Below are 20,175 nucleotides of genomic sequence, written 5' to 3' on the forward strand. Positions count from 1 at the left end.
CGCCAGCCGGGAAAGTTCGCTGGCGGCAACAACTGCCCGGGAAACGAGCACCGGCTTCTCCCGGCGTCAGGGGCAGGGAGCTGTCCAGCACCCCGCGGGACGGGCGGCAGCAGCGCGCAGCCGGAACCGGGGCTGCCGTACCTCGAGGACTCCCGGGTGCCCCAGCACTGCGCGGGCAGCGCCGCTCCCCGCGGAGCCGGAGGGGATATCTGTCTTCTTCCCCGCTCCCCTTCCCTTGGCTCCAAAGCTCAGAGAGGGGAGCGCAGCGCCCTGCCCTCCCTCCCCGCAGCCGGCTTCGGCCGTCTGCCCTCCCGGGCGGTGCTGCCGGGGGCCGCTTCCCCCCCCCCCCCCCCCGGCGCCGGGGAGCGGGGCCCGGAGGCGGCTGCGGGCCGCGGGGAGCGGGACTGAGCGTGGCAGGCGGCGAGCGGGGCGGGGGCAGGCGGAGGGAGGAGGAGGAGGGGGAAAGGGCTCCGAACAACACGTGATTCCCGCGGAGCAGCGAGGGAGCCGGGGGAGGGGAAGCGAGGGCGGGCGGCCGAGGCAGAGGAGGGCAGCAGCCGCCGCCGCCGCTTTAAATCCTCCCGGCGCGGAGCCGCGCAGCACCCGCTGCTCCCACGGCCCGGCGCGGCGAAGCGCGGAGCCGGGCAGCGGCGCGGGCTGTGCCTCCCGCCCAGGGGCACCCGCGGCCATGCGAGGCGGCCGTCCCTGCGGCCGCAGGGCTCGGAGCTGCCCCCCGCGGCTGCCCGCCGCCCCGCGCTGAGCAGAGCCGCCGCCGCCGCCGCCGCCGCCCCGCGGCACCATGTCCCGGCGCAAGATCTCCTCGGAGTCCTTCAGCTCGCTGGGCTCGGACTGCCCGGAGACCAGCCCTGAGGAGGAGGGCGAGTGTCCCCTGTCCCGCCTCTGCTGGAACGGCAGCCGCAGCCCCCCCGGCCACCCCGACACCCCCTTCGCCTCCGCCGCCACCGCCGCCGCCGCCGCCGCGGCCAGCGCCGGGGCTCGCCGCGCTCTTCGCCGGCGGCGGGTCAACCTGGACTCGCTGGGCGAGAGCATCCGCCGGCTAACGGCCCCCGCGGTGAGTGCCTCGCGCCCGGCTCCGTCCCGGTCCCCCCTGCTGCCGCGGCAGCTCCGGGGGTCCGGCGTGCGTCGGGGCAGAGGCGGCGGTGCCCGCGCCCTCCTGCCGGCCGGCCCCGCAAACCTGCGGGAGTGACGATCTCGGCAGCCCGGTGCTGGAAATCGGGTCGGGAGGCACAAATACGCGCGCTGCCGGTTTAGCTGGGTTTATGGTTTCCGCCGAGTTTCTAAATTACAGCAGTAAAATCATGAAGTGCTTATCTCTATCTGGCGCTAGCAACATTTTCGTATAAAAAGTTACATCTCTGTGATACATGGCATGCACGTTCTTCCTGCAGCGTAGGGGAGATGTCAACTTCTTGCATTCGGAGGGTTTTTCTGTATTCAATAGAGGAGAAAAAAAAGTTTCGACTTTTTGTTCAGAAATATTTCAGCAACAGATTTCTCTGTGCCTCCCAGATGTGCTGGCATTCTGAGAGATCAGTGTATCCACAATGTAGTTTGAAATCTGTGAACTAACGATTCTCTGGGTAGCTACACCTGTATTTGAGAATCAGTGAAGCATTGCGTATTCTGAAAGAAGTGAATTTGGGTAGGACCCGTAATGTACGCTTGTATCACTCTATGACTGAAATGAGTGGCTCAGGAGTTCTGGTAGATTAATGTAAAACAGGAGGTCCTTCTCCAGCCTTTCTGTTATGATTGTGCTACGCCTCTGTAAATGCCTCTATGACCATCACTACATTTTCCTCATAAAGTTTCAGCTGCACCTGAATGTTTCTTTGGTCTCTGAGATATTTTAATGTGTTTAGGTATAAAACATTAACGGCAACAAGTAGTCTTGATCTGTAAACCAGTTGCTATCGTGGCATTGGATCATCTTTTTGCCTGGTGTTGTCCAGCTTTGGAAATTAAGAGTCTCCTCACTATCAGCTGTCACTTTGCTTTGGTTTTAAGGATCTCTTTTTTGGGGTGTTTCTTAACCTGTTTGGATAGGAGTAGACAAGCTGCTTAATGGGAGAAGTTAGCAGAGCATTACATAGCTAATGGTCGTCCAGCTTTAGTGAGGACTTTTCTTTCCCATTGTTTTTTTCCCTCGGCACTGGGAATCTGGTCTTGTAATGCTAGTATTAATAGATGATATCTCAGGTGACCCGTCTTGTTTTAGTACAAAAGAAAAAAAAAAAAGAAGCTATTTAATTTTATAATAATGCAACAGTATAATTAGAGCATGTGTTACCCAAAATATTAGCATTATTCTGAAGTAGCTCAGTGCAGTATTTTTAGATAACCTCAGTATTTGTATTTTCTCAGCTTTGACTGTTACCACCTGTATTAAGTTGCTATAAAAGACAATTACAGTTTTCCAGCTTTGATGGATCGTTGAATGTGTTTTCAAAATAAGCATGCTCTTTGAATTAAAAGACAAGGAAAACTTTGGTAGCTCTTACAGTCCTCTTTCTTCCCTGCTCTCAGAGAAATTCCATTTAAGAATGCAAAAATTTCATCCAGCCTGGTTTTGATATCCCAAACAACAGCTTCCATGGTTTCCTTGGAAGCTAATTATAGCAATCCTTATTGCTGAACAACTGTGTTCTTTTTAAATTTTAATGTGATACATATTGCTTAAAATTTCCCTTTTTATCTTGGCATCGTAACTGGTGCTTCACTCTCATCTTACACATTTTGGCATAAATTAATGTGATTAAGTCTAAAAGTCATGTTGTCACAGTCCTGCTACACAAAGAGAATCAGTCTGCTGTCTTTTCATTTTTCACTCTGATAAATCACTGCTCAGGTGCATTATTATTTTGGTGCATCCTTTTTTTACTAAGAATCTGTTCTGTGATACGGAATAGATGCCTTCTTGCAACAAGTCAAGTTACCATATGTCTAGTGCTTTGATATTTTTTGCATATCTGCTAATACAAATCAGAAATAACTTTAATCGGAAATAAAAAAAAATAATACTTTGCCTATAAAATTAGTGTCAAATGGGACTCATTTCCATTATTTGTAAAATTGAAAGGCAAGCCTGAAGGTTGCATTGACATGTTCCTTCTGAACAAAAAAACTCTAATTATATCTTCATTCTATGATGCTATAGATATAGGTCTCCAGTAACTATATAGACATGCATATATGTACACAGGAGTGTGTGTGAAGGTATATACTACCTATATTGCCTGCAATGGCTGCAGGCAGCAATGCAGCAGCAATTTGTCCCCACGCCAGTGCTGAACACTTTCAAAGTTGAAGGATGCTACAGGTTCTTTAGCCTTAATTTTGTGCTTTCCTTCAGCAACAGCTAGGATTGAAATACTGGCGAAAATACTTTTTGTGTGTTTTCACCAAGGAAAATTTCTGTGTGTGTGTTTAACACTCCTGTGGCATGCAGAGAGATATCTGGGCTGGTGGTGTTTCAGTGTGGCAGTAGCAGGGGCTACCAGGAGCTGCTCTAGGGATGTGGGGAGCTGTGAACTGAGCAGAAGGAGTGCCCAAAGTGTGAAGGAACTGAGCAAGAGAGACATCCATGGGGCAGAATGGCGAGAAAGCTGTGCAAGCAGGCTAGGCCTGATGAGTGGTAGTGCACAAATATGTATGAAAATATTAATGTCTTCAGCACGATGAATTCATGAGTTAGTACAACTGTACTAATCATCAATGAAAAGTAATTCTGTAGAGTAATATGCAGTAATGCAGTATTTGAGGTGTCTTATACTAAAACAGTGAAAAGAAGTTACTGCATTTTGTGAGTATTTTGCACAAATATTACTTTTTCTGGAACTGTGGACAAAACCTGAAAACTGAACCTTGCTGTGTTGCAGCATTGAATCCAACCCCTTCTGCTTACTTGCAGGGAACAGCTTCTAGCACTTTCCAGCGCACATGATTTTCCAACTTTTCCCTTAAATACCTCTTTAGAGATTTTTCCTGCAGTTGTTATATTAGAGGATGTCAGGCCCTGATCCTCAATCAGCACAGGGTCATTTTATGTTCCTGTGGGTTTGTAAATGTTCCCTGATGTGACTGAATGATTGAAGGTTGGACACTGTTCATCTGGAGCTTGCTTAGCCCAACCCTTCTCTTTCTTAACAGCCAGAACCAGAAGGCTAGTTCCTATAGGGCTCAACTCCGACCAAAACAGCCCCATATTTTGTGGAAAAGCATGTGATGATGAGGAGGGTGAGCAGACCTCCACATGTACCCTACTGCTGGCATTTGTGTTTGCTGGGGAGGGTCAGGGAAGCAGGGTGTGCTGGGCCGGGAGGCAGAGCAGTGGTGATGCAAGAAGAGAGGCAACTCTTAGTCACAGCCACACTCAACAAACTAACCATGTGTATGCTTAACATCACATTGAGCTGCTGCCCCGTTGGCCCCTGAAGTACCATTTTGCTGAATAAGCAGGAGCACCGGTAGCAGGAGGGTTGAGGGTCTCCCAGGAGCAGGGCATAGCCAGGTGCTGCGGTCCAAAGGGTCAGGGACACTGTGCCAAGCCATAGTGTGCTCGGCATCTGAGTGTGAAGATAATGTTTTGTGGCACCAAACTTAGTTACTCAGTGCCATAACGCCGGCATTGCACACACTCAGCTCTTGTGACTCCTTTAGCTCACAAGATCACAGACAATGGTGCTCCATGCTTATTGCTCGTGTCTGGCTCTGCCTTCTCACAGCCCTTCATCCCTGTGATGTTCCCACAAAGCTGAGCCTGTAAGTGCATAGGCAGCTCCTATCCACTCTAGCATGTTCCTAAATCATGTTCCTGATTGGGCACAGATGTCCCTTCTGTCCTCCTTCATCTGAAAGACCATCAAAGAGTCTTTGGTTATGTTGTCAATCAAATAAATCTGGAGCTAGATCCTGCTGCTGTCAAAATAAACAGGTGCTCTTCTCACTGGGCTGGGTTTAGTGTTTTTGGAGATAAATACTAAAATAATTATATGTACATCACAAGCAAATTTAATGATAAAGTTTTCTTTTAATTCCAGCTTTGTTGTTGTGTTCCACTTTAAAGGATGAGTTTTACACCCACAGTGATAGAAAATTTGATTAATTATAACTAAAGATGATGACAGTATATGCTATTCCTTATCAGCATATTTTTTTCTGTCTTTAAGAGCTCTACTGTATAGGAATGATATCCTGGCATCTATGGCCACAGTTTTATTCTTTAGTGTCTTGCAGCAATTTTCACATTTGCTCCAGTTCTATCTTGACTTGTATCCAATACCAGGCTGAAAATAGAATCAAAATTAGGGAAAAAAAGAAAAAAAAGTCACTGATTTGAACAGTCAAATACTCTGCTCCCATCTAAGGGGCATGGACTACCCTGAAGGAGCTGCAAGTGACTGGGCATGCATTCAGAGGAGATTGTGTCCCCCTGAGTGCTGTACTGATCATTCTGGAAAGAGAATTACAACATCACACAGCGTTAAACTGACTTACATTTCCGTTTGATTTTCTGAATGGCCTATGTAGCTCATCACTTGAACTAGAAACATTAAGTGAAAATTGCTTCTAATATACTTTTCTGTTCATTCAGAATTATTCCTGCTATTTTTTAAAGGCCCAGTTGGAGACAAATTAAAGTAAGAACATTTTTTCCCCTGTTTAATTTACAAAGCTGCTACCGGCTGCCAAATAGTTTGAATTTAAGAACTGTGTTATTGAATACAACCTTTTCCCTGACAGTGGAAGAAAAGCGAACCTGAAGACAGTCACTTAGGTTAGCGTGTAGGCTATTATTTATGTCACAGGACTGCTGTAACTTTAAATTGTTTAATTGCAAGTGAATTTTCCAGTGAGCTCTGGTGCGGTTTTGGCAGAGAAGTTGCAATATAGCAGCTCAGATTGGACTTGGCTCTATCATAAACCTCTACCACTTACTCTTGAGGGATAGCTACTCTTTTTAGTAGCGATAACAAATTGTTGCCACTAGCAAGAGAAGTAACAAATTGATTTTACATGAGATTTTGTAAACATTTTGCACAAGTATTCTGAGCTCCTTATGACTCACATCAACCCATCAGGTATATGTCAGTTCTACTATTGTAGGAATAACTTCTGGCTATCTTGCTGATAAAGTATAATAAAATCAGACTTTTGCTGAGTATCTTTCAACTTAACAGAGAGAAAAACCATTTATACACAAGGTCACACAAGCAGTCCACAGACAGTCAATCTGCTGTTTCATACCTTGGAGCAGAGCTGTTTAAGGTGTCTTAAACAGGAAAATTCTGGAAAATGTTATCAGTATGAGCACTATGGTGGGCTTTGATTGTTTGTCTTGTTTGGTAGTTTGACATCTCATTTAACCTCAGCAAATGAAATATTAAACAGTTAAGCTGCACCCAACAGCCTGCAGCCACTTTATTTACCCTGATGAAATTTTATTTAAGGTGAGTTTATTTGACATTTAGTGCTTAGAGCAAACAGTAGAGAAAGACATTGTAAAGTAGGAGGGAATGTTATAATCATCAGTATATGCCCTAATAGCAGCGTGCAGTCATGGCTACATCACTGTCAGGGTGAATGTCTTTCATTTGCAGCTGCTTGAGCAAAGACAGTTTCCACTTTGCAGCGGTCCGGTATAGTCCTGGGGAAACTGTAATGTTAACACAGAGGAAATCCCTCTCTTTCCTTCTAACTCTTGTGCTAATGTTAAAGGCTGTTATAAAATGCTTTGAGTAAACAAAATTGTTCCATCTCATATCCAAATTCTTTCTAGACATGTCTGCTTGCTAACTCTCAAACTGTAAGTTTCAAAATGAAGATTAAAAAATCTGTGGTTTGTCTATAGGTCTCAAGGGATAAGCAACTTTGCAGCTCTGCATATGAAATTAGGTTCAGTCATACTGAGAAAATTGGTTATTTTCTATCCCAGAAGAATAAATTCCTTGTGAAGGACTGACGTGTAAAGCCTTTCATTTCCTATCTGTCTGCTATAGTAGCACCGATGATTTTATGTAGTAGATGTGAGTTGCATCAAAACATGAGCAGGTAGCATTAGCAATAGATCATCTATTATATTCTCACATACTGAATAGATTCTTTCTGCAGCACGGACAATATCTTCTATCCATTTTAGACATGGTGAAATTCAAAGATGAACAAAGTGATCTCAGCCAGTATTATAATGGATAGCACCCTGAGATATTTCTCCATTGCTTTCAATGAGTTAGACTAGATAATGTAATAGTCAATTTCTATCCATAATGTCTGATTCTTCTCATTGAAAGGCATCTGGGGATGCAGGAGTTACAATTTCTAATTATTATTTAGTTCTGCTTTATTTCTTCAGTGTTTGCATTGTTCTAGCCATAAAATAATATGGGATAAAATTCTTAGTTTTAATGTTATTTAATAAATTAAGGCATTTTCTGTGATGTGCACAAGTATATACTCTGAGGAGTACCCCAGTTTACTTAAACTGAGGAGCAAAATGGTTTCAGATTTAGGTGGTGCTGAGCTCAGTTACTAAACCCTTGCCTGGACCTGTCTGGATCATTGTGAGCTGTTGCAAGGCAGCCTGTTTTGCCTCCAGCTGTCAGGCATCCTGCTCTGGATCCCCAAACAGTCCCCTCCTGGGGATTCTGCGTCTTCTGCATCTCACCCAAATCTGGCACTAGTCATGGTCTGCAAGCAGTTGGTGCTTTTGTCTAAAGCACAAACTTCTGGAATCAGGAAGCTGGTTTATATGAAGAAAAATACATTTTTAGCTTATACAGTTACAGAGAAAAGAAGGACTGCACCCTAAAGGTTCAGAAACTAGAGAGTAAAAAACATTTATTTTCCTGATATTATCAAAAGCACTATTAAACCCCAAAATAGTTTTTTTAAAAGATTTTTGTAATTTTCATTTTATTATGTTGGGGATGTGCTTCTGCATTTCTGATTTATGTCTGTGCCTTTTCATACCATTCTTCAGCTATTGGGAGGGGCACAGGGAAGGATCCTGGCTGTGCAGGGTCTGCAAGGACCTGCTAGGTAGCCTTCTTTCTTTCTCCATCATCAGAAAATTCTCAGATGCCAAAGGAGCCTTCTTTTCCTTTCAGTTCTTCTTTTCCCTAGTTGTATCAATTTCAGTGCTTATCTCCCCACTCCTGGCATTTGGGAATGTGATAACTCTTTACCTTCAGCTGGATCCTTTGTTTACAGCCATTAACACCATTATTTTGGTGACCAGAAGGACAGGGGAAGAACAGTTTTCCACTGCTTTCATGATCATGGGGTAAATATTAAAAAACCCCAGACTGGATGTGAAAATGACTATTTTTGCCAGTTATCTCTTCTGGATGAGCCAGGTGCACACCTACTCATGTGTGCTTAGAGATCTGTAATCACCCGTGCAGAAAGACTTGACTAAAATTGTTTCTGCAATATGGAAAAAATAATGTTACTCATTAGTGAATGATCACCAGCAGTGAAGCTGGCAATTAAAGTCTTGCACATCTGCCGAGTTAGTGATTGAACACTACAGGTTTGAAACATGTAAAACTTTCAGCATCAAAGTGCTGATATGGCTGAGGTCTGTGGTAATGTGTGTCTGCCATATGCAGAAGTGTGGGTTCTTCTAGGAAGGACTTTGCTGCTCCCCAGGGCACAAGAGTCTGGAGGAGCCCCCTGACCCAAGGGACTTCCGCAAAGAAACTGTGACAGAAGCAAAGTGGTTTCTTGCTGAGCCTATTACGCTCTTCAGTGCTTCAACTTCCATGTTTAACATTTTAAGCATTCGATTTTTCATGAGCCTGGCTGCTGAAGCACTTCTGAGGCTCAGCTAGGAGCCACTTAGCTTTCCTCAAAGGTCTTTGAAGCCTTGTTAGGGTTAAGGAGAAGCTGTCTATGTACCTGGCTGCTCTCTTGGCTCAGACCTTCCTGTTCTGTATAGTCCCCTTGTTTTCTAATTCTATTTGGTTACCTTAGGATGCAGAAGGAATGGGATGGAATATTTGAAACTGCATTTATGCAAATTTAGACTGAGTCATCTAGGACACTGTGTGCTGGTCTGCCACCTCTGGGTGGGGTTTGTCTGTCTTTACTTAAATATTTAACAGATGTCTAAGTCTAAATCAATCACTCAACATATTTTCTAGACAAAAGAAAGAAATGGGTATTTCTAAAGACTGAGTCTCCAGACATGTGTTACATACCAACCATAGTATGAAATGAATCACTTTGGGTGCCTACAGTTGGGCAGATGAGCCCTACCATTTATTTCTGAAGGAGTTGCCATCAAATGAAAGACATTCCAGAAACAACAGAGAATGGCTAGGGAATCGGCTTAAATCTCTGTCCTTTGAGAAGATTGGAAAGCTTACTTTAGATTGCTTTAGGAAAGACATTTACAACAAAGGACACAATTAAGGTGGAAGTCCCCGTCTCTTTGTCTCTAAAACTGGCAGCAATGAAGTTAAAAGTTGGGAAAATTAAACTTAAACAAAAAACCAAAGCCAAATCCCCCAAAATCCCCAAAATTGTACACAGTGTTTAAACTGGAATCCATTTTCAAAGGAAGTTGTCTGAATAAAAAAAAAAAAAGAAAGAATATTTTTAGTTCATTTAGACAAGTATCTTCATAAAGATTTTCTCCAATTAGTCATAAAAGTGCTTTTGAAGAGCTATTATTCCTCTAGCTTCAGGTCTCAAAACCAGTTTCACACTACTGGAGAACAGAGTGAGATCTAACAAGAAGGGCAGATTTCTCCATGAGTGCATCCTGCAAACAGCAGTGGCTGGTGGAATAACAGTCACTGCCATGGCAGGGCTGTGACTGTCAGGGATGCTGCCTGCTGGTGTGCAACAACAGCGTACTCTGCTTACAGCATTGAGGTGCCACGTGAAAGAGCTGTGGTAGACGGTGAGCAGGTTGTACACATCAGGGAGGGTGGACAGGTCTTTCCAGATGCCTTGCCCCATGTTGAAAGGAAGGAGAGAAAAATAGAGATAACCCTTGAGGGTGAAGGGTATAAACTTCTGAGATGGAGAAGGCTGGAAGTTCGTTACTTCTGACAACACAACTAAGGCCCCTTTTCCACCAGTGGTTCACCAGTTACACTGCCCTGGAAATAAGTGGGAGAAGTGACCTCCCTTGTGATGACGCATCAGAGCCATCTAAGCCTCAACCCTTAGAGGCTTCAAGAAAAGGAGGGTGGTAGGTATCAGAAGCTTTCTCCTAAAGAGACAGAGGCACTCATTCACCAGCCTGACTTGCTGCCTCAGGAGGTTTGTTGCTTGCCAAGAGCTCAGACATTGCGTTGCGAAGAAGCTGCCAAAGCTTGTTTGTCTCTTGGACTATGACCCCTGCTGCTCATGCATTATGGGCACCAGTGATACAGCCAGGGGAGACCTTGAGATAACTGTCTCAGTGGATGGAGGGATGTTGTCTACCATGACTCTAGAAAAGTCTGTCATGGTCGCCCATAGTGTCATTAGAGCCAGATTCGTGAGATATGGACTGCTTAAGGGGGTGATGTGTGTAGAATATTGACTAGACCTGATGGCTCAAAAGGTGGCCATCAGAGTCACAAAGTTTGAATTAGCAACTAGTTACCTCTGCATATGCCTCAGGGATTGTTAACGGGTGCCAGCAGAAGATGGCCAGGATGGTCAGGGGACGGAGCACCTGACATCTGAGGAGAGGCTGGGGGTGCTGTGTCTGTTCAGCTTTTAAGAAAATACAGTTTTGGGGGTATCTTAATGTAATCTACACCCACCTAATCAGGGTGTATAGAGAAGATGGATCCAGACTTTTCACAGAGGTGCAGAATTGCATTGCGCAGGAAAGACCTCCAGAAGTTCCATCAAACCTGTATGATTCAATGATTTGGTGATGTGTTACTAATGTGACACATTAGGATTAGCCATGGCATAATGTCTGGCTTCTGAATTAATTCAGGGAAGTCCTATGGCCTCTGCCATGCAAGAGATCAGTCTGAATATCTCCAGTGTTCCCTTCTACCTTGTATACCATCATTGCAAACAGAGTTTGGATATGATTTGATGTAGCAATTCTTGGATTAATTTACAGTTAACTATAGCAATATTCATAGAATCATAGAATCATAGAATAATTAGGGTTGGAAAGGACCTTAAGATCATCTAGTTCCAACCCCCCTGCCATGGGCAGGGACACCTCACACTAAACCATCTCACCCAAAGCTCTGTCCAACCTGGTCTTGAACAGTGCCAGGGATGGAGCATTCACAACCTCCCTGGGCAGCCCATTCCAGTGCCTCACCACCCTAACAAGAAAGAATTTCCTCCTTATATCCAATCTAAACTTCCCCTGTTTAAGTTTTAACCTGTTACCCCTTGTCCTGTCACTACAGTCCCTAATGAAGAGTCCCTCCCCAGCATGCCTATAGGCCCTTCAGATACTGGAAGGCTGCTATCAGGTCTCCACGCAGCCTTCTCTTCTCCAGGCTGAACAGCCCCAACTTTCTCAGCCTGTCTTCATACGGGAGGTGCTCCAGTTCCCTGATCATCCTTGTGGCCCTTCTCTGGACTTGTTCCAACAGTTCCATGTCCTTTTTATGTTGAGAACACCAGAACTGCACACAATACTCCAGGTGAGGTCTCACAAGAGCAGAGTAGAGGGGCAGGATCACCTCCTTTGACCTGCTGGTCACGCTCCTTTTGATGCAGTCCAGGATACGGTTGGCTTTCTGGGCTGTGAGCGGACACTGAAGCTGGCTCATGTTCATTTTCTCATCAACCAACAGCCCCAAGTCCTTCTCCACAGGGCTGCTCTGAATCTCTTCTCTGCCCAGCCTGTAGCTGTGCCTGGGATTGCTCCCACCCAGCTGTAAGACCTTGCACGTGGCATGGTTAAACTTCGTGAGGTTGACATCAGCCCACCTCACAAGCATGTCAAGGTCCCTCTGGATGGCATTCCTTCCCTCCAGAGTATCAACCGAACCACACAGCTTGGTGTCATCTGCAAACTTGCTGAGGACGCACTCAATCCCACTGCCCATGTCAGCTACGAAGATGTTGGCATGTCACAATTTGATTTGCCCTTAGAAACATTGAGCTGATGTGACTATTCCTTTTGTAATGCATACCAAATATTAGTAAATCATTATAATCAAAATGAGTTGGTAACATTTACTCGTTTAGGCAGCAGTTGTTATTTTCTATTTATATTAAGTCTTTCACTGTAAGTGGTCATGAGGCTTTAAAACCTCTCCAGTAAATAAGTGCCACTGGTACCTGTGTAGCACACTTATATAGCAGGGGGGAAAGTTGTTGTAAGCTATCTTTTAGCTCCCTGAACAGCAGAATTATTCTTCTTGGAAAGGTTGTGTGTTTCATGCTACTAGGATGTAGTTTAGCTGTTTTCCTCCATCCAGTCTTGCCCCTGGATGAAGAAAAGAGGTGGAAATGTTTTCCTGCTCACCTTCTCTCTCATGGGCAATGCATAGTCCGTAATGGGAGAAGTGGTACAGCAAAGTACTCTTGTATGCAGCTATGAGCAGGTGTCATATCTCGTCTTGGTTTTGGTTAGTCATGGCCATAGTTACAGAATTGCATCTGCAGCAAAATGACATTCACCACAGATGAAATACAGCAAACTGAAAAGGTGAGTGCAGTGGCTTTTGAACTGTGCACAGTGACATGCCGTCATAATTCTTGTCAGAAGTGAAGAAAGACTTTGTGACTCCTCAGGTCAGTTTTCATACTGGCTGAGAGCACATTGCATAGAGCTCTGTTTATGACCAGTGTTTTAATCATAAATCCTATTTCTTGTCTGCACTTCGTTTCTAAGATTTGATAGGAGATAGCAGTGAAAAGGGGTATGAGTTCATGGGGTAAAATTGTCTCAAAACAGCTGGCAGCTGATTTAGCTTTCAGAAGAGGGAGTTAACATGGAGTATTTTTTATGCTTTCATTCAGCGCTGCAGGAGGAGGGAGGTCTACGGAGAAGGGAGGTCTACTGATGATGTAAGCTCAGGGTTTGGGTTGCTTGTATGGTCAAATCCTGAGATAATCAAAACGATTATTCCCTGGGTAAGGAGTGCAACATCTGTGTGTCAGGCAAAGACAGTCCTTGGAAGATTTCTCAGGTATTGTAAGCTCCAAAACTGCCTGAGAAGATAAAACGCTATTTATTTTCTCTCTGCTGTGGTAGCAGGCATTTCTGCCTTCCATACTCATGCTGTAAAGGGAGAGCCAGAAGGGAGATTTAATTTAACAATCAAACATTTCTACCGTTACCTATTTCATGTCAGAGGAGTTGCTGGTGAAGTACTAATGTCCTGTGTGTAGAGAGTGGGGCTGAGGAAAATGCTGTATGGAGATGGGAGATGGCAGCTCTATGGACCTCTTTGCTTAATGCCATTTGGATTTTCTTCATTGCTAGTGAGGGAAGAGGCATCTTTTCTATATGTGAAGGCCGGATTTTTCTGCCTGCTGAGAGCAGGAAAGCTGCTGAATCTCTTTTAGTAGCCCATCAGGCCTAAGGGCTTCAACACCGCCTGTATCACTGAGAAGGGAGATAGACATGATGGTTTCAGTCATATGGTGTTTCCACTGTGTTTTCCAAGAGAACGTGTAACTTTCAATGCCTTTTAGCACATGAAACTTAGCTCCCACAGGGAAGAGAAGTATTTATCTGATACAGAATTAGAGAAAAAACCCAGTAACTCTTTCTTATATTTTTGTTCATATAGTTATAGAATGGTTTGGGTTGGAAGGGGCCTTTAAAGTTCGTCTAGTCCTAGCCCCTCCCCACAGGCAGGGACACTTTCCACTAGACCAGGTTGCTCCAAGCCCCGTCCAACCTGGCCTTGAACACTGCCAGGGATGGGGCAGCCACAGCTTCTCTGGGCAACCCTGTACAAGCACCTCACCACCCTCACAGTGAAAAATTCCTTTCTTATATCTAGTCTAAATCTACCCTCTTTTAGTTTAGAACCACTACCCCTTTTCCTGTCATTACAGGCCATGATAAAAAGGGCCTAAACTTTTTCTGAGTCCGCTTATGCACTTGTTAAATGCATGCCTTTCTACACATTTGAATTCAAAAGGGGAGACATGTTCTTATAGTTTGGTATTAAAAAGAGATTTTTACTATTGTACAAACCTAGTGCAGCCTACTGTACACTTCTTCATTCCTGCTGTCATCAAAACAGATACCTCCTCCTGCAAACTCAGAAGCAAGAGCAGGTAGAAAGCTCACCTCCCGAACTACACAGTTTTGTACAGCATTTGTATAGCAGTAAGCAAAATCTGAGACTGTCAAAGATGATGGCAGTTTTAGAACTAAATTCCTCTAGTCTGTTTCAGGGACATTTCAGATATTAATTTCCAAAACAATTAGATATCCTTTCCAAAAAGTAGGGAAGTACCAAATATCTCTAATACTTGAGTATCTGCTGCTGCAGGCCTGATCAAAATATCCCTGTGCGCCTCTGATACAAAAGGAAGGCTTATAAATCCCAGTTGTGTACCTTTGTCTAACCTCTGGCACCAGAACAAAATGGACATGTGGAAAACCTCAGATATTGTACAGACTAGTCTTTTTGAAAGAATGATGTTTTTGCAGTAAGTGACTTAGAAAATTCAAAATAGAATTACATGGATTTCACATTTGCTTTATTTACTCAGAGATCTCGCGTGCATTAATTCAAAATAATAAGTATAGCCTTGGCAGTAGTAGTAAGGAAAATAAAATAAAATAATCTAAAAGATTACTGGAGAGTCACAGCTTGTCAGGAATGTAAGCCAAAATAAATTGTATCTTTATAATATTCTGTCCTGGTTTTGGCTGAGATAGAGTTAATTTTCTTCCTAGTAGCTGGTGCAGTGCTGTGTTTTGGCTTTAGTCTGAGTTTGTTTGTTTTAGTTGTTGCTAAATAATGCTTACCTGGATCAAGGACTTTTCAGTCTCATGCTCTGCCAATGAGGTGGGGCATGGGAAGCCAAGAGGGAACAGAGACAGGACACCTGACCCAAACTAACCAGAGGGGTATTCCATACCACAGAAGGTCATGCCCAGTATATAAACTGGGAGAGTCACCTGGAAGAGCCAGATGACTGCTTGGGTCAGTCATTGGGTGGTGAGCAATTGTGGTTGCTGTGCCTCACTTGTGTTTATTGGGGTTTATTCCTTTCTGGTTTTATCTTTGTTTTAATAATAATTATAATAATATTTTATTTAATTTGTGAAACTGTTCTGATCTCAACCCATGGGTTTCACCTTTTTTGGATTCTCCTCCCCATCCCACAAAGGGGTACGGGGACTGAGCGCATCGCTGCGTGGTACTTAGTTGCTGGCTGGGGTTAAACCATGACATATTCTTTAGTACAAAATGCCCTAAGGAGCATACAAAGTTTAAAAACCAAATGCCTTTTCCTGATGATAATTTCATCACAAAGTAATAGCGTTTTCTTGAAGACTATTTAAAAATAATTATTTTTAATAGCTGAGATAATTGGTGGGTGATTGTTTTCGAGAGGTAATAGTGAAGCAGCTCCTTTGTTATGCACAACTAGTCTTGTAAGGACTATTAATTATGTCACATTGCAAAATTCATTCTATTTAAATGGTGAAGTAACATACAAGGGATTAAAAATACTTCATTTGAAAAATAATATTGTGGTGGGCCTCTGGCAGGTAGAAGATGGAAGAGGAGTAAAACTGTAGAAAAATAGTGTGCTAAAATATCTGTTAATTAAACTGTACTATACTTCCCTAATCTTACAATTTGTATTATTCTTCCATAGCCCCAGACCATTCGGCAAACTCTTCAAAGGACACTGCAGTATTTTGAGCATCAAGTTATTGGGTAAGTGTTAATGTGAGGTAATGCAAGGTGTGTGGTAATGTTTTGCTCTGTACTTCCCAAGTGACAGCCTTGCGTGCCAAGCTTTCTACTTTTTCTCTCAGATTCTCAGAGCATCAGAACTCAGTGTTTCCTATATGAAGAAAATAGGGTATCTTTTCTATAAAAGTATAAGATCTATACCAATTTGCTTTTCACAGAGCTGGCTGAGAATGTTGTTTATTCCATGACTTGAGGATCCAAATCTTTAAAAATCCTGCATCAGTGCCTGTCACACACATACACTGTTACATACTTCCAGGTTTTTGCAGAGACAGGGCTTAAAGCCACCTCCTAAGAGTTCATTTAGAAAATTAATAGATGACTGAGGAATAAGAAGGTAATAGCAACTAACAGCATGAAAACCTAAGGGATTCCCTTACAGATTAAAATAATCTCCTTTCAACCTTTTCCTTACCTGCATGATAGTTTACTGCCACAGCTTGCTTTTCCTAACAGACAGGATAGAATGGCTGTATGTCTGTAGCCATTCAATGACTGTGCCATATGACAAATGAAGAATGCTGTCCTCTGAATTTAATTACACAGATGTAAGGTTTTGTGGTTTGTTTGTTTTTTGGTTTATTTTCAAGCTATAATGAGGGTCTTTTTAGCGTTTATGACACAGTTTCAGATCTCAGTGCACCGGAGGGAGTTGTCCTTTCTGGTTTCTCAATGTTTGGTTAACATTCTCAGGGAGCTCTAGCTTGGAGGTGATATCTGCAATATTAGCAGTCTGGTGGCACCTGGGGGCAGTGAGGGAGCCAGTCTTGGCAGGTAGCTGTGACGGGAGAAGGCAGGGGGAGAAGCCTTCTGGCTGCTAATGTTTTCAGTTGCTGAAAAAATTGCTTCAAGTGTCACATTCGGATACTTCAGAGGATGATGCAGTGCCTTGAGGGAAGCATGTGTGCAATTACAATGCAGCTTTTTATTTATGGCCACATGTGGCTTAGATATACTTTTTTAAATGGACAAACTTTAAAACTGGGACACTGAAAACCTAGAATTCCTGTGATTTACAGTACACTAAGTTTGTGAACACCAGTATGAGCTGGCTAAAGTAGTACCTGTCTCTAGCGGATGTCCTATATAATAAGATGAAAAAAGCTTTCGGGTTGATATAAAAGCATTCCTGACTCCTGCCCTGAGTGGTGCAGGGGGATGGGGCTTGTGGTCAGTCCATAAGAACTCGTCTCTGCTGCTCCAACCTCCTCATGCTGTTATAGAATAGAATAGTTTGGGTTGGAAAGGACCTTAAGATCATCTAGTTCCAACCCCCCTGCCATGGGCAGGGGCACCTCACACTAAACCATCTCACCCACGGCTCTGTCCAACCTGGCCTTCAACACTGCCAGGGATGGAGCATTTACAACTTCTTTGGGCAACCCATTCCAGTGCCTCACGATGCTCACTGTAGAGAACTCCATCCCCCTGATCATCCTCGTGGCCCTTTTCTGGACTTGTTCCAACAGTTCCATGTCCTTTTTATGTTGAGGACACCAGAACTGCACACAATACTCCAAGTGAGGTCTCACAAAAGCAGAGTAGAGGGGCAGGATCACCTCCTTCGACGTGCTGGTCATGCTCCTTTTGATGCAGCCCAGGATACAGTTGGCTTTCTGGGCTGCGAGCACACATCAAAGCTGGCTCGTGTTCATTTTCTTATCAACCAACACCCCCAAGTCCTTCTCAGCAGGGCTGCACTGAATCTCTTCTCTGCCCAACCTGTAGCTGCACCTGGGATTGCTCTGACCCAGGTGTAGGACCTTGAACTTGTCATGGTTAAACTTCATGAGGTTGGCATCAGCCCACCTCACAAGTGTGTCAAGGTCCCTCTGGATGGCATTCCTTCCCTCCAGAGTATCAACTGAACCACACAGCTTGGTGTCATCTGCAAACTTGCTGAGGGCGCACTCAATCCCACTGTCCATGTCAGTGACAAAGATGTTAAACAAGACCGGTCCCAACACCAATCCCTGAGGGACACCACTCGTTACTGGTCTCCAGCTGCACATTGAGCCATTGACCACAACTCTTTGTGTGCAGCCATCCAGCCAGTTCTTTATCCACTGAGTGGTCCATCCATCAAATTGATGTCTCTCCAACTTAGAAAGGTAACTGCTGTTCCCCTGCTCCAGCACAGTCTTTTCAAAGGCTGTAGCTTCCTTCAGGACACATCCACCTGCCCACCTTGGATCTCTATGTGCTGCAGCGGCACAGCCTACCTCACCACGGGCTACGCCATGGGCTGCAGAGGAATCTCTGCTTCAACGCCTAGAGCACCTCCTCCTCTCCTTCTGCACTGACCTGGGTGTCTGCAGGGATGTTTCTTTCACACCTCACACCTCCATGAAATGTTTTGCCCTGTCTTCTTTTCGCCAGAAGCAGCGGCTGGCACTGGCTGTCCTCAGCATGGGGCAGCCCACATATTTCCTCACAACAGCCCCTGCAGCCACTCTGCCAGCAGCTGGGCACTGACACCTGGTAACACGTAAGTGTTCATCAGATCTGTCCTGGCCAAGATGTAACCATATAATCATAGAATCATGGGATTTCTTAGCTTGAAAAGATCTTTGATATCATTGAGTCCAATTGTTAATCCAGTACCGTGGAGTCCACCACTAAACCATGTCCCAGAGTGCCACATCTACACATCTTTTGAATACCTCCAGGGATGGTGACTCAACCACTTCCCTGGGAAGCCTGTTCCAGTGTTTGGCAACCCTTTCAGGGAAGAAATTTTTCCTAATATCTGATCTAAGTTTTCCCTGGTGCAACTTGAGGGCATTTCCTCTCATCCTACCACTTGTTACTTGGGAGAAGAGACAGTCACCCACCTTGCTACAGCCCCCTACCGTTGTAGAAAGCTCAGCTGCTCCTCATGACACCTGTGCTCCAGACCCTTCACCAGCTTCACTTCCCTTCTCTGGACCCCCTCCAACACCTCAATGTCTTTCTTGTAGTGAGGGACCCAGAACTGAACACAGGATTTTAGGTGTGGCGAGGATGCTGTTGGCTTTCACTTGGGCACAAGCTGGCTCATGTTCTTCCAGCTGTTGACCAACACCCCCAGGTCCTTTTCCTCTGGGCAGCTTTTCATTCACTCTTCCCCAAGCCTGTAACATTGTATGGTCAATTGTTGTGACCCAAGTGCAGGACACAGCACTGAGGCTTGTAGAACCTCCAGATGAGAGGATTGGCTCTAGTGTCATTCATGGAGTTGGTGACACTGGCTGAAGAGATCATGCCTCTTGGCATGGTGGTGGGGTTGGGCCATGACCATGGGCCATGACAGTTTGGGCAGTGTGTCAGGTATGTGGTCTGGCATCACTGGGGACTTGGAAAGCAGAGCAGACCATGCAGCTCACTGCAGAGTGCACCAGCTCTTACCACTGGGTTTTCCGTGTCTAATATGAGCCCACTCTTCCCAATATACATTACCTCCCCTGGAGAACCATTTTCCCTGTTAGGGGTAATGTGCTGTTCAGCTCTGAAGCCTTTCTAGTCCTTTTCCACAGGTGCTGGCAACCCAGCTCCTGAGATTATGCAGACATTAACCAGATGAAGAGTAAAATCCTTAAAACTGCTATTCATGATTTAGGAAGTATAAACAAAGTATGAAAGAATAACAAAAATGTTAATAAAATACTTATCAGTCAAGCTTTTCTTTGTGTAATGAGGTAAATCGATTGTAGCTGCCTAGTGATTATCACTCTGGGGCAATATTTTCTTCACTTGTATTCCCTCTTCTGTCCTTATTATCATCTCGTAAAGCAGGTGCTAATGATAACTAAACATAGTTTCAGCTTCTGTTCTGTTTCTGTTGAATTAGGGAAAAACAATCCAACAAAACCAAGTCAAATATAATAATTTAGATGGCAGCTGCTTTCTTGCTGATTGGACCATTGCTCTGTGCCTTTCATCAGTGGTGGGATTCTTTTTAACTTTTTCTCAAGCAAGCTATAACACAACCTTTATTCTTGATAGCATATTGAGTTGCAGCTTGACATCCTTAATTCTGCTGAGATCTTTTCAGAAGTTCATTCATGGAGAAAGCCAAGTTTTAGACTTGAAGTGCTAATCTAATGTGGTGTGGAGGATTTATTATTCTTATTAGATACTCACCACTGCCTCACAAACATTTTGCTTAGAGTTTACTGTACAACTTTGTTACACACAAAACACCAGTCAGAATGATATATGCAGGACAGACATGTATAATGCCCTTCTCTCATATGTCAGCCCTTTGGAACTATTCTATTCTAATGTATTCATTTGC

General features: G+C 44.3%; 1 protein-coding gene across 1 annotated transcript in view; it reads left to right on the forward strand.

The window, feature by feature from the left end:
- The first annotated feature begins 578 nt into the window (after positions 1-578).
- GUCY1A2 (guanylate cyclase 1 soluble subunit alpha 2) overlaps positions 579-20,175 on the forward strand; it is a 147,430-nt gene continuing 127,833 nt past the window's right edge. The window contains exons 1-2 of the mRNA XM_061457786.1: positions 579-1,072; positions 15,799-15,860. Coding sequence (XP_061313770.1) covers positions 800-1,072; positions 15,799-15,860 — 335 coding nt within the window. The 5' untranslated portion in view covers positions 579-799. The remainder of the gene's footprint in view (positions 1,073-15,798; positions 15,861-20,175) is intronic.

This window comes from Pezoporus flaviventris, unplaced genomic scaffold (genome assembly GCF_033815535.1).
Source record: "Pezoporus flaviventris isolate CSIRO_AGI_PZ_B2104156 unplaced genomic scaffold, CSIRO_AGI_Pfla_v1 ptg000025l, whole genome shotgun sequence".
NCBI lineage: Eukaryota > Metazoa > Chordata > Aves > Psittaciformes > Psittacidae > Pezoporus > Pezoporus flaviventris.